This window comes from Camelus bactrianus, chromosome 23 (assembly GCF_048773025.1).
Source record: "Camelus bactrianus isolate YW-2024 breed Bactrian camel chromosome 23, ASM4877302v1, whole genome shotgun sequence".
Taxonomy (NCBI): Eukaryota; Metazoa; Chordata; class Mammalia; order Artiodactyla; family Camelidae; genus Camelus; species Camelus bactrianus.
In genome coordinates, this window is record NC_133561.1 from 7,748,915 (window position 1) to 7,766,068 (window position 17,154).

The 17,154-nt window shown below is 33.3% G+C and overlaps 1 protein-coding gene across 4 annotated transcripts in view; it reads left to right on the forward strand.

Moving 5' to 3' along the window:
- The window catches only part of BRINP3 (BMP/retinoic acid inducible neural specific 3), a 338,781-nt gene that overhangs the window by 13,608 nt on the left and 308,019 nt on the right, over positions 1-17,154 (forward strand). For 3 of the 4 annotated variants that reach the window (XM_010974025.3, XM_010974027.3, XM_010974026.3), the window contains exon 2: positions 8,090-8,375. In XM_010974025.3, the coding sequence (XP_010972327.1) occupies positions 8,140-8,375 (236 nt within the window). In that variant the 5' untranslated portion in view covers positions 8,090-8,139. Of the gene's footprint in view, positions 1-8,089; positions 8,376-17,154 lie in introns of those variants that run through there. The other variant, XM_045509514.2, reaches the window with a different exon arrangement.

Here is a 17,154-nt window from a genome sequence, read left to right on the forward strand (position 1 = left end):
CCGTTTCTACATGTAACTCTCTATTTCAACAAATGCATGAAGATAAAGCAATCACTTCTCTATACTCCTGGTGAAGTACAGGAATGAGAGTGGCAAAATCCTACCTATATATATGGAATATGTTACATATTGCATAACATATGCAAGATTTTATAACTTGATGGATCTCTTGACATCTTTATATAATAAAATGCCAAATTCTACTCCATTAGGCTATTTAAAAATTCAGTACCTTTAAATAAACAATGTCTAGATTAAGTAAGAGCAATTTTAGGTCATTTGAAGTCTAAAATTATAGATTGTAACTAGAATTTAACTAAAGCCATAAATTATCATTACTAAAGTGATGATGTAAATTGTTGAATACTGGAACTCTCACTCTTTTGTATAATTTGACTACGTACTATACATAGGTTATGATCATTCAAAGATGAAAATCCATGTGTAAATGCATATAGGAAGATGATGTATTATTACGTTAGCCATACGGGTTTGAATATGTTCATCAAATTTAATAACTTGAGTTTAACGGCTGCCCTTGGAAAGCTCCACGTTTAAAATTGTTATTACATCTGGGGATCTTCCTTGCCAAATATTACTGTAACATATAATATGTATGTATAATTTTAGCTCAAGTCTTAAGTTTTCACACTATACTGTTATCTAAAATAATACTTGTTAGAAATGATCCTCATCTTCTTGTCATTATTTGGCATGTTTGAGAATGTAAGAAAACTGCCCTTAAATGAAAATTCATCATTGTTTTTCAACAAAATATTAAAGTCATTTCATTCCCCTGAAATGATATTATGTCTCCCATTGTGAGATACCAACTCTATTTTATGTATGTTGGATAGCTTTTTTTATTTTAGTAATACTATAAAGCAAATTTTAATAAAATTGAGTAATCAAGCCTATTGGATTAATCTTGCCATGTCTCTGAAGAGGAGATAGGTAAATTAATCAGTCTGACCATAATTATACTTTTTAACCCAATAAATAACACATAATCTGAAAACATTAGTTTTCTGATTTTTTTAGTTTATAGTACATGTCTTAAAAAATATTACACTGAATCACATTTAGTTGATTAAAGTATTGTCTTTATTGAAAACATTAAATTATATGGAGCAGATATGCTTTGAAAACCCATAATATGAAAACCTATATTACGAAAACTCATAATATGTAGTTACTCAGGTCACTTGCTTATAATAGCCTGAGATAAAATTCTCCCATTTTAATTTTATTTTCTATTTTTATTATTTATATTATCCACTTTAAAATTTTATTTTGTTCAAAAGCATTTTATTAAGTGGCAACAGAAATCCTAATAAATAACTTCCAATATACAATTAGGTCTAATTAGGTTGTAGTGTGTTTTAACAGGGAGAGCATGGTTTTCAGTCTGATTTCAAGAGAACTGCCATTAAACCCTTGCTCTCCTGCATGTTTATTTACCTTGAACCTCAGTCATCTAAATAAGCAAACGGTGATAATGATATATACCACACTGGCAGCTCGGAGGTAAAATAAGGAAATACTGGCAAAATGGTAGGTATATCAAAAGAGCCCAATAAATGTTAATTTTGTTGTGAAGACAATAACCGTAGCATGCCATTTTCATTATCACTGTCTTTTTCTGCTCTTTCCCTACAGTGTTTGGAGGGACTTTGCTTAAAGTTATCCCTTCTAGTATATGACCTTCCAAAGGGGGAGGGGAAAGCTAGTCAACTGCTTTTTCTGTATTACTATTCTTTAAATTCAACAGTTGCAATACTATGTAACATAACACTTCGTGAGAAGAGGATTTATGTTTCTCATTCATTTGATCTACCTTTTGAAACCATGAATAATAGAATGTAAGTGAAAAGATTCCTAGTTTTTCACAATTATGTATGTGCTCATGATAATGCCTTGTATTTTTACGTAAAGCTAATAATTAATGACACTTTTATATACTTCTGAACAATTTTTGAATATTAAGAATGTTTTGCTTTATATTACTGGAACATGCCATTTAATTATGGTGTGAACACAGAAATCATGATCTCAGAACTCCATTTCTCTCTTTTCTCAAGTATCAAAGCCGTTGTCATCTTGAAGCCTAGCTCAGATGACAACTCCTCCAGAGACCTTTCTTTTTTATTTTCCAAGTTGAAGAAGTTTTCTTAATCTTGCCATCTATGTGACATTAATTACACCTCAGTTTAGTACTTAATCACCATTTATTCATTCACTCAAACAATACTTATTAAGCAACTTTATTTCAGGCATTTTGCAAACTGTACTCAGTTGTCGTTAAAATAGAAACAATGATTGTCCTTCTAAAACCAAGTCTAATTAGGGTCAGGGGAGATATGCAGGTGCAGAGACAAAAATATTAAAATAAATACGCAGTGTAAATGTGCTATCATAGATGAAGTAATGGCATCATAAATGATGGCCAGTCAGCCTGGAGGGGTCGCAGAAGCTTCGCTGAGAAAGTCACAATCTCGACTGAAGTTCACTGGTTAAGGTTGGGCAGGTGATGGGATCCAAGTAGAAACAGTGCTTCAAGTAGAGTAAACTGCACAAGCGAAGATCCTGAGGATGGGGAGAAAGTGGGGTAAATCTGTGTAACAACATTATGTCTGAAGCGTAGCTGATGTTTGGTTGATCGTAGTGGCGGCACACACGCAGGGGAAGGTGCAGATGAAGAGTTAAGCAAGGGAAGACAATTTCATGAATTTTTTAAAGTTTGGATGTTATCCAGAGGCCAAAAGTACAGTTACATAAGTGGGGGTAAAAGTGTTGTATGTTCAGACTGAGCTCTTTAGTAAGATAACTCTAGTTAAACGGACAGATTGGAGAGAGCCACATGGGTGTTGGGATGACCAATGACGAAGCTATTGTAGTCGTTCAAAAAGGAGGCAACGGTGGGAGGTTTGGGGGATGCAGGATGACCCAGTCAGGTAAAGAGGGTATGGAAGAAAGTGATAGATTTGGTTCCAGGATGCACAGACCTTGGGAACTGGCAGGTAGAGGAAGGTAGGATTTGGGCTTAAAGATCTGAGTGAATGGAAGTATCATTTATAAGATAAAGGAACAAGAGAAAAACCTGAAGGATGTTGAGTTTTAGTTGACAGAGGTATTTTTTTCTAACAGAGGTTGCCACAGGCAGTGTGTCCTGCCATACATAGGCTTCCCTCAATTAATTCTAAGTTTGTAAGGACAGAAGTGGCATTTTTAGTGATACCTGTGGTTTACCTCTGTCTCAAAACATATCAGAGTATTTCACATGCTGTAAATGATCACTAAGATTTTTATGCTTGCTGTCCACACTAAATAGGAATATAAACAATGAACAATGGTGGAGAAACTACTGAAAATTTACAGTTAAAATATATTTTAACTTTTCCCTTGTTCATTTACTTATACAATGTTATATTTAACAGTTATTTACTTCAGAGCTAGCATTTATTTCAATATATAATAAAATAATTACCATATATGATGTAATACATATAATAATGTGCTATATATTTTACTAGAATTTGAGACTATTATGTACTAATATACTTTTTAATAGAATTAAATGTATAACAATAAAGTGATTCTAATATTTATACTTAAAAGAATTATATATATTACATTCAATTATTTGTTTTTTTTGAAGCGGGGAGGCAATTAGGTTTATTTATTTAAATGGAGGACCTCATGCATGCTAAGCGTGTACTCTACCATTAAGCTATACCTTCTCCCAACATTCAATTATTTAGAAGAATGTGGCTTTTAAATTAATACAATCACTTTGGGAATTGGAGACTTTATTTTGACAATTCAACTTTTTATGCTTACAAATGTCAATATTTGTGATTACGAATGTTAAGAAATTATTTTATAGAGCAATAGTAGTTGTTCAGGTTGAGAAATTTGGAGAATGGGTGTATGACCTTGGCAAATCAGTCAATTTTCCTTAGATCCTTGTTCCATACAAAAAAATTTATAAGGGGTTGAGAGAGAGACAGACAGAGACTGACTAGAATATGTGGTAAAATATAAACAATTGGTGAATCTAGCTGAAGGATACGTCTGTTCACTGTACTAGTCTCTTAGCTTTTCCGTGGGTTTTCTATTTCTAAAAATAAAGAAAAAAATATCTTTGATGCAGTTATTTATGAAACTTCTTTGCATAGGCAAGATCCCAAGTGGATTTTACTCCCTAAGAAAATATCTTAGACATGTTAGCAGTAAAAGTCAGTCCAAATGCAGACATAAAAGAAATCTTAGAGCATGCAATGCTAATTGTTTAACAAATAGGAATCATTAACATTGAGATACCATCTCGTTGCATAATGAGATATGGTCTAAAAGATGAGCCTCTATAATATGACCGACAGTCTAAAGGATGGTAAGTCTGTGTCAGTGATTCATAGTCCTATTCTCATCTTTGTAGTTTCAGGTACACTAGAAATTCAGTTTTAATATGATAAGACATATTTTATAAATTTCAATATTTGATGAATTTCAAATACACAAGATAGGTCGATATTTTAGATAGAAGTAATGCACTGCCACCCTGGAATAGAATTATAGAGAGCTAGTGAGGAAGAGTAATTATGTACTAGAAAATATATACATCATAATTTGTGTGTTTATTATGTATTTATGTATTGTATTATATATATTAGTATATATGTAACATCCTTTTGGTGGGTTTTCTTCTGCACAGATTTTCAAGGCCACTGGGTATTTGTAAGTAATAATGTTGCATGAGTTGATACTGTTCTCACTGGGTTTTATTTTGTGAGGAAATAATCTGTTATAAGAGTAGGCCATGTACTAAATATGTATTTTTAAATAGTGTGATATTTCAATATTTTTTCTTCCTTTTATTTTATGAGAATAAAATCTTGATCGATACCATGTTTTAATGAAACACCACTTTTCAACATGAACTCAAGTTTTTGTTTTGTTTTTATTGTTTTGTTGTTTTTTGATCTTTAATCTCTTTTATTTTTCATAACATACACCCTTATGTGTTCTGGAAAAAGTTGTTTTATTGACATTGTTATTTCCCTCATTGTTTTCTTAGGCACTTACTCAGGAATGGTGAATTCCTAATCATTCTGCACTATCCCTGCACTCCAGAGAGTAGAACTGATGAATTCCCTTGTCAGTTTAATACTTTTTGCTCTCTTTCATTGTGCTGCATGATTTCTTTTCCTAGAAATACCTCTAAGATTAGCTGTTTTCTTCAGTAGTGACCTCCAAATGTCCTCAAAGGAACTCTGTTCATTCCTTTGTCACTGGTAATCTGTATCATAAAGTTATCATGTGATGAAGGCTATGCAGTAATAACTTTAAAATTAGTGCTCATATACATGGGTGATTCAAATGTTCGTTTACCTGCTTTTGTGACAAACTAGGTTAATAAAGATTCTTTCGTTCATGAATATCAAGCCTAATGGCCACTTGTCTTTCGGATCTTTGGAAGCCTAGACACACTAATATGTTAATGTATTTTTAACACTACATTTCTTCCTGTTTTGTAACTCTTCAAAGTTATTTCTCAAAGAAGACTTCAGTAGAACTGTTGGGTATCATAGTAGAGTTACTCTACGTCTCTTGAAAAAGACCTTATAAATGTAATTATTTCAACAGACCCCCCCCCAAATTAATTCAAATTTGAGCAGGATTGTTATTGCCTTGTGCCAATAAACTGTTCTTTCAGAAAAACTCATTTCTGAAGAGAAGTAAGAACATGTATCCATAGCAGAAGTTGAAGAAACAGAATTAAAACCTGCCACTAACATTTTTAGGTAGTTTCCCCTGTACGTAATTCCAGAAAATCTTTGCATATGTTAAGATTAGGGAATATAAGGACCGTGAAACATCTTCAACACATTTGGCAAAGACAAGAATAAAAGTAGTGGCCCTGGGTAATTATATATTGAAACATTACAGACTTTTAGAATAGGACCTTCAGTGCCAGCTAAGTCAGTTTGTATCCTACTTTTGTGATGTGCTGTGTCTTACAAAATCATGTGCTTGACCACGAAGAGTTGGGTTTAATTTTATGATATATAATTACATGATTTCCTACAAGTATGAACTATGCTTTGAAACACTCCTAATGTCCTTACCACATGCCAGGTACGATTCTAGCTGCTTTACATAAGAAAGTATAACCTTTTGGGAGCAATGATTAAGTGATGCTAGTTTGCATATATTTGATCAGCAGAATAAAAATGTGTGTTTCACAAATAAGAAATATTTATTAGTCATAGGGGGATTATTCTATACTATTACACATAATAATAATTCTTAGTTTATGAATGAAAATGAAATATATTGTTTTAAGATAAATGGTATGGTTCTCACGTCGGAAAAACAATACATACAAAAATCTATTTTCTTCATCAGAGTTGGAAGTTATGAGCTGAATCATTTGACAATGGTACATTCATATAAATAATCAATAGAGTTCCAGGATCTCCTAACTCCTAATCCAAAATCTTTCCATTATATGATATTGTCCTTTCTTATGATAAATCGTCTTTAAAATATCTTCACTTGTAAGATGTCGTATGTTGTTTACAGAGAGGACATTTTTTAACCATCATATTTTCAAATAACTACATAAACAACTCATATGATGGGAGCAAATCGTGTATTATGTGGGTATTGGTCCTTTTAATTGTTTAGTGGGTAAAACTGTGAATCTGATGACCTACGTCAGTCATATTGTATCACTGTTTTGAGATACTTTTTACTTGCAAAATTATTGCTGTATACCTCTCATATTGATATAGATCAGGATTAAAGTATGAGTTATAAGGTTATAACTAAAATCAAATTAAAATGATCAGTTCCTTTAACCAAACACCAGAGAAATATGGCAACTACAGTTGTTAAAATATTTTACTTAAAATTGTGCATTTTGATTGCTTCCTAAAGAGATTTTGCTGACCCCAAACACTCCCAACCAACACTTTCTCATTAGTCAGAATTTATATACTCCTTAGTCCTCTGTGTTATAAATAATAATATTGAAAAAGATTGGTGGGATGGAAAGTAAAACTGAATTCAGATATTTGTAGAATATTTTGTGTAGCATATAGACAGTGCATCAGCTGCTATGTGTAAAGCCATTTATACTATATCGCACTCTGGGATGGCACGTTTTGTTACTTTACTTTTGAATGCTTATAACATTAATGTATGTGTTTTCATAGTTTATCTATAATCTACGTTGTATTTGTGTGTGTGTATGTGAATTTTGTAAGGTGTGCCCACTGATCTTGTGAATAAGACACAGATGCACATTTAGATCTTTTAAACATCCTAGAAATAATTTAATTATGATTCTATTACACAGATAGGGAAGTTTGTCTCTGATGAATAACGGAAAAAATACCTGAGCAAACATGCATGCCTCCACTCCCACCCACCCCCACACCCATCCATCCACTAAATATAGAGATAGATAAATGATGGATGGATAAATGGATGCAAACACACACACACACACACACACACACACACACACACACAACAATTATTTATTCATTTATATAGTCTTAGACCCACAGTTTTATTCCATCCAAGTTTATCTATATTATGGAAATAAACCACCTGTTATCTTTAACTCATTTTTAAAAACTTCTCCCCAAATAAGTAAATAATATACATGTAGTGTTAAAATTTATAATACACTTTATGAAATAATTAAACATACTCAGTATTTCTTTTGAAAGTGTCCCACGTTATAAAGCATTCAAGCTGGCACAGTAATTACGCGTGGGAAGTTCTGACCGATGCTCTCTAGGCTTTAAGGATCCACTGCATGATGCTGTCCTGACACGACTTGTTAAGACTCACGTGACTTATTTTCCAAGTAAATCCAAAAAGGACCAAAGGATGAAAGATAGGCAGCTCTGAAAAAATTGATTGTGCTCTACTTAGTGTTCGCTTTTGCTATCATCTCATTTAAAACAATGGTAGTAGATTTTGTTAAAAAAAAAATAAAGAGTAGCCCCTTTAGCACCTTAATTGCTAGCGAAGCTAACTAAGGGCTAACTGATCGCCTGTGTATTTTGTCTAGGTGTTGAGGGACAGCTGAGAGAATGAAGGCTCTAAGTCCCCAGTGGAAGCATGGTATGGCGGCGCAGAGCTGGTGCTGAATTCTTCTCTCTGATGGCTCTATGGGAGTGGATGGCCCTGAGTCTTCATTGCTGGGTTTTAGCGGTTGCTGCTGTTTCGGATCAGCATGCCACAAGCCCCTTCGACTGGCTCCTGTCTGATAAGGGACCTTTCCATCGCTCACAGGAATACGCAGATTTTGTGGACAGAAGCCGGCAGGGATTTAGCACGAGATACAAGATATACAGGTATGAAGCAAAGGCAAAGCCATTGCAGAGGTATCTTCCTTGCAGGTTGTGGATAAATAAGTTTCTCGAAGGGAACGTTTCGGATGGGAAAGGGTTATTATCAGAAGGGTTATCATTTACCATTCACCATGGTCATGTCTTCTGGTTATTTAAAAGTATTTCTTGTAGATGCAGCTTATTATAGGAAAACTAGAAGATGGTGACCACTTGGCACATAACTCCCATTTTCTAGACTCCCACACTGCCTTAAAGTCAATTTCAATTAACCCATCATTTTAAATACCCTACATTTTAAAAGACCTTTTCTTGAAGACATTTCCTTTCCACCTTCTACCATGCTGCGTTACCTTTTTTAGCTTAAATGGAAATGGTTTTTTCTACTAGTCACTGAGAAGTTGAGTCATCTCATCCTTTTTTACTTACTGGGTAATTGTACATGCAGAAGCCGGAGGAAATAGCAATGGGATAAAAAGAAAAATGCGGATAAATAGGAAATGGTGGCAAAGGCCAAGGAAAAGGAGGAGATTGAGCTACGTGGCCTATAACTTTGCCTGCTCTTCTATATTTGATTCTAAATAAGCCACACAAAAGGAGTCATACAGTAAATCCAACAGACTGCCCGCTCCCCCCAGGCCCAATGAATCCATTCAATAGATGGGTGTGCAAGTGATTGCCTGAATGAATGGACTAGACTGCATTGATCTAAGCCATAAAGAATGTTTTGTGAAGGTTATCAGTTTGGTTTGTTTTCCATGATAGGGGTTTACGATGCCCAGTGATTGGTTTAGCAATTATGTAGAAGCAGAAAATAGTTTTGTATTTTTGTGACCATATCTATGTAGATACTGTTACAGAAATATTTTATCTTATGTTATATGTGCACCAGAGGGCACTGTAATTCTGGTCTGTCTGTAGTCTTTTATACAGCATTGTAGGAAATGTATAAACCCACCAGCAAAAATGCATACTTACAGAAGAGACTGAGGGTGCCGAACAAGTTCCATAAAGCATCACACAACTACACAGTGATTGCTGTGTGTGTGTGTGTGTGTGTGTGTGTGTGTGTGTTTAAAGATGAAATCCCTTAGTCCAGGCAGCCAGAGCACTGTCATAAGTCTACAAAAAGACTTACTCAATTTTTTTCAAATGAAATGACGAATATGAAAGATTTCCTTTCTGAAATGCAGCAGGAAACAGTCAATATATTATGATTTCAGCTGTATTCATTTTTACATGGGTTTGTGGGTTTAGCCAGCTTCCCTTCACAAACTGAGTGAAGCTACTTGAATTTAAGCCTGTGAGAAGGTCTTCGTTTCAGCACTCTGCAAGAGGATTTTTAACAGTCCGTCAAGCAGACCGAGGCCATGGCACGTCTCCATGACCTATGGGCATCTCTGTCGAGAGGTCTGAGGTGTTGTCTTGTGTGAGATTGCTGTGGTTTGGCTTATTGGTTGATCGGCTGTGAGTTGCCAGCATGGCTTGACGTATTTTTAGAGGTTCTAGGCTGAATGAAATAGGCATTATTTGGATCACCGCAGTGAAAGGTAATGGAAAGCAATGCGTTGGGGTTTGTTTGCAAGACTCATGTATTCCCTGTAGTCTTCATTGGACTCTATTCCTGAAGACCTTCAGTAGCCTTGTACCTCAACCTTCCTGTGTCTTTACCACTGTGGCTTGAAATGGTTTGATAAATCAGGGAATAAGATGTCCCTGTCCCCCTGCCCCCTTGCCCCCTTGCCCCCCTGCCCAGGTCAGACTACAGTTTCTGATACAACCTTTGAAACATTGGCTCATGATGCTATGATCGTTGCTGGTTGAATGGACAACCTAATGTACTCATGAGGATTCCTTTTGCCTTGGCCCCGTGAAATATTTCATCTGTCCAACTAGTATTTCCCCAAATTTCAGAGAATGCTATGCACCTTTCCATTTGATATTATGGATCTGAGTTTTTTCCCAATGAAATTGACCTTATTTTTGACATATTAGAGAATCTCAAATCCAAGAGTTAGAATAACTTTCTGATTTTTGGTTGTGCTTTTACTTTTGTTTTGAATATTTGTCTTAAAAATAATTCTTAGAGACTGTATGTTTCACAAATGTTTACTCTAATTACAGAATTGGTGAATATCTGAGACACATAGATGGAAAATTAGTATTTTTCCATATGAAGGCACTAGATTTATCCTTTTAAAAGACCACAGAATTTAAAAAAGTGGTCAGCCAAATTCTACTAGTGCCTGTTATTACTGCTGTAAGCTCCTTTATGCGAGGTATTGCATTGACATGATATCCGAAAGGCTTTAGTTATGAATGTAAGACATATTAAGCCTGTTAAAATAATTAGGTCAAATCTCTTTCAGTTGTCTGTCTTCATTTTATCTCCATCTCCAGCAACATATTTTCCTTTTCACCTCGATTATAACAATTGAACATCACCAGAATCATAGTCAGGGCTTGAAGAAAAAAAAGTACCTTTTTTTTTTTTCTTGATAGGATACATTTTTGTCAACTATCAAGGCTTATATTTAAAATTTGAAATTAAAGTGTATTATGAAGTATTTTTAGGTTTTATTCTGAAGCTGCATTATGACTTAAGAAGTGATTAATTTATGAGTAGATCATTGAATTGAAGGCCTAGAATGAGCTTGTTGGCACTTAAGTTGTTATTTGGTTAAATATTAAAAGCTGGGTTTTCAGCCATCTTTTAGCTAAAGATTGATGGTGGGGTTTAGCACAGGCATTTCTCACTTTTAAAAAATGCACTATGCCTTGAGAAATCCTGCCCGCTCTGAAGCATACCAAGGAGCACACTTGGCCCCTTAAGAAGTTGAAGCCTTAAGATTGCAATTAATTATGTTCTAGGAACACCCTCAGGCAGTACACCCAAGGCAAATGCATGATTTTTCCAGGCCATGGAAATCCTCATCCTTTTAATAAATTACAGATGCTCTGGACCAGGAACTCCCATCTAGTATTATCTTGAACCATGAATAGGAATTCTAAGATCAGATAGGGGGTGATATTTTATTCCCATATAGGAGACATTTCACATATGTAAATCTTCAGATACATTGCTAGAAAATAAAAATTGTGGGGTTTTTTTTTGTTGTTTTTCTAACTTCTATCATTCTTTGCTAACCACATTCGCAAGTGAATCAGGGGGAAATGATACTTTTTGCATAACTTTTAAAAATAATGTTAAGATGCGTTATATTGCTGCAACTTAGCTTGCGTCGTGAGAACAATATTTTTTCAAAGTAAAATTTGAGTGAGACTAGGAGACAATTGAGATAAACTCTGTTCGTTATTGGTCTTCTTGGTAATGTTCCCTGAGAAAAATCACATTTCAAAGATGACTTGGAAAGGGTAAGATAGCCTAGAAAAAATATATTTGTGGACATTTCTTGACGAATATAATCAAATAGTGTGTGGGGAAGAGTTAACTTTGAGTAAGTGCCTCTGAAATTTGGGTAGCCTTGTGAGAAACACAGAAATGTGATCTTTTCAGTGAAATGTTTTCTAAACATTTCAGTGGTTACAAGAATCAATGATTAGCAAACATTTTAATAATTAAGTGAGAGCAAACCTGATGGTCTTGACAAAGGTGATGCTTACCTTGGATACTGTCGTGAGCCCCAGCACTGTCATCACCTTTCTACTCAGAAACCCCAGATCTGGTGCCTGATAGGAACCATGTGGCTCTCTGCTACAGGATGTAGCCAGAGTATAAACGATTGCTTTCTTTCTTTCCCACTCCACTTGGAGATGGTAGTTCCCAAAAATAGTGTAGTAGGTAGAGATTTTGCCAGGCAAGTATGTCTCATGCAATATGTGGGACATACTTACACACAAAAAAATCATTTGTTATTTATTTAAATCCTAATTTAACTGGTTGCCATGTATTTTGTTTGCAAAATATGGCAACTCTAGGAGGAAAGGTGATTACTGACACTGATGATTTGTATCGGTGACACGGGCTCTCAGAAGTAAATTTGGAACAGGAGAAGGAAGAGCTCAGAATGCAGTAAATAGAGTTTCTCATGGACTTTTTTGTTTAGACTGTCAGAGAAATTAATGCCAGTGTAAATCCTGCCTCAGATGAAGACAGCCACACATTGACAATGAAGCCCAAACCTCTACACTCCACTGCGCTCTCCTGCAAACCAAAGAGTGAATGGGAAAAAGTGACTCATACGCTCTGTCTCTAAGCAACATCTTGGTATTGATAGACCTATTTCACATGACATAAATACAATAAACAGTCATGGCACCTTTGGGCTTGCAGTGTATGACTGTGTGCCTGTCATGTTGTGGGGAGATCATCCTTATTGAAGGAAGAAGGGAACAAATAAAAAAATGGCAGAATGAAAGAAATAAGGCTTTATCATAAAGATTTGGTGGAAGAGATGACCCCTCCCCAAGCGTATATACACAGGCACATTTTGCCTTATCAGTGGGTTGTAAGAAACTATGACAATTGCAAAACAAAAGAGATGGTAAGGAAAGAACACTTTGAAAACAAAAAGGAATTGGGTGAAGGTCAGGTACTACTGCAGATAAATTCAGCAACAGGAATAAAATCCACATTAAAAACCATTGCACATAGAGTTACGTGTAAAATACGGTTATGAAACTGCACGGAAATGTTAAAATACAATTCTTGGAGTTACAGTATTTAGCATTAAGTTTAAATCATCTGGATTTAGAAGCTTGGATGCTATAAATAAATACCTAGAAGAAGGGCCATGTTAAAGATTGAGTAAAATCTTTGAAAAGTTTAAGTGGAGATTAAGAAATTATATTTATTTAAATTCTGAAAGTAGGAACTGGAAAAAATAAGTTTAAATGTTATTGCAAACCTTAAGGGTAACAACAGGTGGATATAAAAAGCAGCATTATGTCTTAAATTTCCCTACTACATGTAAGAACAAACATAAAAAAAACCTAAAGATTAAATGAAATGATAAATGTAATTTTAAATAGTGACTGCAGAAAAATATAATTAATGTAATAAATGTAAGTATTTCAAACTCTAAAAATAATTATTGTAATTGGATTAAAATATTTTTTGAATATGCTACTTATAGCAAAATTACCTAAAACAAAATTATATCTAACATAAAAGGTCATAAAAATGTAAAGAGCTATTCAATTCTCTTAAAATCCATATAATACTGTTTAATGAATAGTATATTATACTAGATCTTGTACAAGAAATTTAAAAAATATAACTATGAAATTTTAATTTACCATCCTTATTCTTCATGGATAAAATAGACCATAAAAAAAGCAGTGTAAGGTTGGGAAAAGGCAGGTAATTTAAGTATTGAATTCAGTAAAATTGTACCAATATATAGAATTTTGTGCTAAACACGTAACATACTTCATAAAAACATACAGGGGATATTTATAAAGTTTTATTTATTAAAAAGAATTCAAACACGATACAGTCCTACATTTTAGGGTTGTTGAATTCTTACCACATAGCCCTAAAACTAATTATTTGGTGTCTAAGTTTAAAGCAATTCAAGTATTTGCTCATGAAACTGAAAATTCAAAGAGATTTAATGGCATTAAGTATTATTTTATTTGCAAAGGTATTTAATACTATGAAAAATTCTTTCCTACTCTTCCAGTTACAAAGTAAAACAAAACATGCAAAAAAGCCTCAAAACTCAAAAAACAGAAAATAGGGCTCATGATATTTCTATGATGTTACTTTTTTAATGTATAAACATGCAGAATAAAAAGACTACAAGTAAATGTTTCCAAATATAGCTCTGGTTGGAAAGTTTTATAGATTTTTTTCCCTTACGTTTTTCTATAATGAGCTAAATTCATATGATCAGTCAAAATTGTAAATGTCATTCAAAATAGTAAGATGAGATCTATATCAGGTACTTGAAAAGCCACTTCCAAATAATTAACAATAAAGTTATAAGAATTTAGCAGGATTATTTAAATAAAAGTTAAAAGTAAAGTTGAAAAATGAATTGTATTCACTCTTTGAGCCTTAGCACCTATTTTAAAAATAATTATAATAAAACAACTTTATATCACAAAGAAGAACTGAAATAAGCCAGAAGTTTTTATGGAACCTATATATAGTGTAGACAAGGAAAGGGAAAAAGATGGCGCTAAATTCTGTATATCCATTATGTGATTATATGTATGTCATATTATAAGCTTATTATATGCTTTATATAATTTATATATAATTCATACATATAAAGCATATTATATGCTTTATATGTATGTCATTCAATCCTCCAAACTACCCTAATTTAATAATTCTCAACTTATAGATAAAGAAAACAAAAACAGAAGCCTGTTGCGCTTTTCTTTACCTCTCCTATCTCTGAACATCTGTCATTGAACTGACGAGATTGCTCTAAAACCACCTGTTGACTTTTCTGAACTATGAATGCCTTGAAGGCAGAGCCTTTCTACTTTCTATTTTATTTAAAAAATTTTATAGACCTTATTTTATTTCTGTATTTCTTTTGTCTTTATATTTATAGAGCAAGCTACTGGCTTTAAGTTTGGGTTGCTTGATTTCAAAGCCAACGCTCATCCTGTTGAAATTGTCCTCTCTTGAATGTCAGCAAGGAGACATGAATTGTTTCTGTCTTTGTCACAAACCAGCTGTGTTATCTCCGATTTCTTAATTAAGTTCTTAGACCTCAGTATCCTCTTCTGTAAAGTGAAGGGTGTTCTAGAACTCTACAGATCCTTTGAGTTCAAACATCAATGCCTATAATCCCAAAAACAAAATGGAAAAATATCAGAACAGATAGATAAGCATTAAAACAAAAACCAAGTGTGGTTAATTCTTCTATCTGCATTCTTCTGTCGTTTTCAAAAGCCACTTTTAAATACTGCTTTTTAAATAGGATCTAAGAATCTCTCATTATTTTGTGTTTGTGCATACTGAAACATAAATTTTGTCATAATTTCCCTTCTTCCCATCACTCCAGTTCTTTTCTATTTCTTATATGATATATTGAAGAGGCCATGGTGAGAAGAGTGCTGTTTTTCCTAGTTGGTTGATTTTCTATAAATCATTCCATTAGTCTGTTAACACACCTTACAGCACAGTAATAAATTAAGGAGAGTATTCTAGGTTGTGATTTTATACATAAATAGCCTAAATTAATTGAATACATCTACTCGACAACTCTGTTTATACTTCTCTAATTTTGAGATTAAATCACAATTAAAATTTTTGTTGTTCAGTTCTAATTCACAGTAAGATACGCATATGAATTCATACTTTAAATATCCTTTCGTTGACATTGGGAAAGTTTCAGTCAGGAATGAAACAGAAATATTTATTCAGGGCCTTAGGAATTAAAATCGACTTTCAGAAAAAAAACTAGTTCTTAATGGGGATTGTATATAATCTCATAATTATAAATAAAAGACACACTTTGTAACAATTAATAGAATTTGTACATAATATGTAGTCTAATACTGGATTCATGTTTGTTTCTATTAAAAGGAAAAAATGAATGGGACTCCTAGTTCACACAATTATTTACAGAAGAGGAAATAACAATTGTGGTTTCTCTGATACTCAAATAAATAATTTACTTGATTATTTCTCTCTCTCTAGTTTCATCTTTCCAAGCATTCTGATTCTTCACTGCTGTTGTCTCTGTGGTCCTCTTCCAGCTGTAATTGCCAAAATCATCAGTGTTGTTTCCCTCTGTTATCACTGTTCTGGGCCCCTTGAATTGCTAACATGCATTTTTTTATTGGGCACTATTCCAGAAATGCAAAGTTTAAAATTAGAGGCTACTTTTTCAGGGATTCCTTTGGCTTTTATTCTTGAGTGTGTGTGTATTGTGCATATTTAAAAGGCCTGTTATGAATAAAAAGTCATTCGCCTTATTTTTCTCAATGTAAGTAAGAAAAGGTCCTAAAATGGCATATATTATGTCTTTTCTGTCTTATTATAAAGTAATTGCTATTTAGTTGCAGTATATAAAAATTTTTTCCAACTTTTAAAATATTAGTCATAAGATTAAGATTAGGATACTATTTTTTATTTTAACAAGCATATAAAATGAACAACAGTAAAAGATTACTCACCTTGAAATTGTACTTTCCAAAGTTAAGGCTGAAATTTATACTGTATATTTATGTTTTTTCATAGATTTTATTTATTCAATATCTATAATTAAATCATTCTTTTATCGAAATAGCAGGTTTTAACTTTTTTGAGATTACTTTTCCTGCAAATTGCTTATTTTCTCCATTATTTTCAGCTGGAATCATAATTCCATAATGCGCCCTAGGATGTAAAAATTATCCATTGAAATTTATTCAGCCTAGAGAAGAGCCTTACATTAATTAATTACTAATATTTGTCCATGAAATTTGCTTCTCAGATTGAAGTGATGTATGAAACACATAGATGTTCAACAAATGTTGGTTGAAAAAAATGACGCAAAGGATGTTCATATAGTCTTAATTTTCTTTGCACCTGTTTCTCTAAATAGTCCAGTAAACAAAGGCAATATAAAAGTATATTATTTATTGTATCAACAAACATAAGCAACTATTAATAAACCATTTTAGTTTAATTGAAAAAACTTATACCTTGATGGTAGGCAAAGGAGACATTTTCATGCTCTTTGATTGCTATTAAAGAATTATCAAAGCTTTTCTGAATGTTTTGTCGATAGTCAAGAAACAGAGGTTTCACAATCTTTGGAAGTAGTCCATTTGTGTACAAGTTTATTAAGGCACCAGTACTTCAAAAACTCAGTAT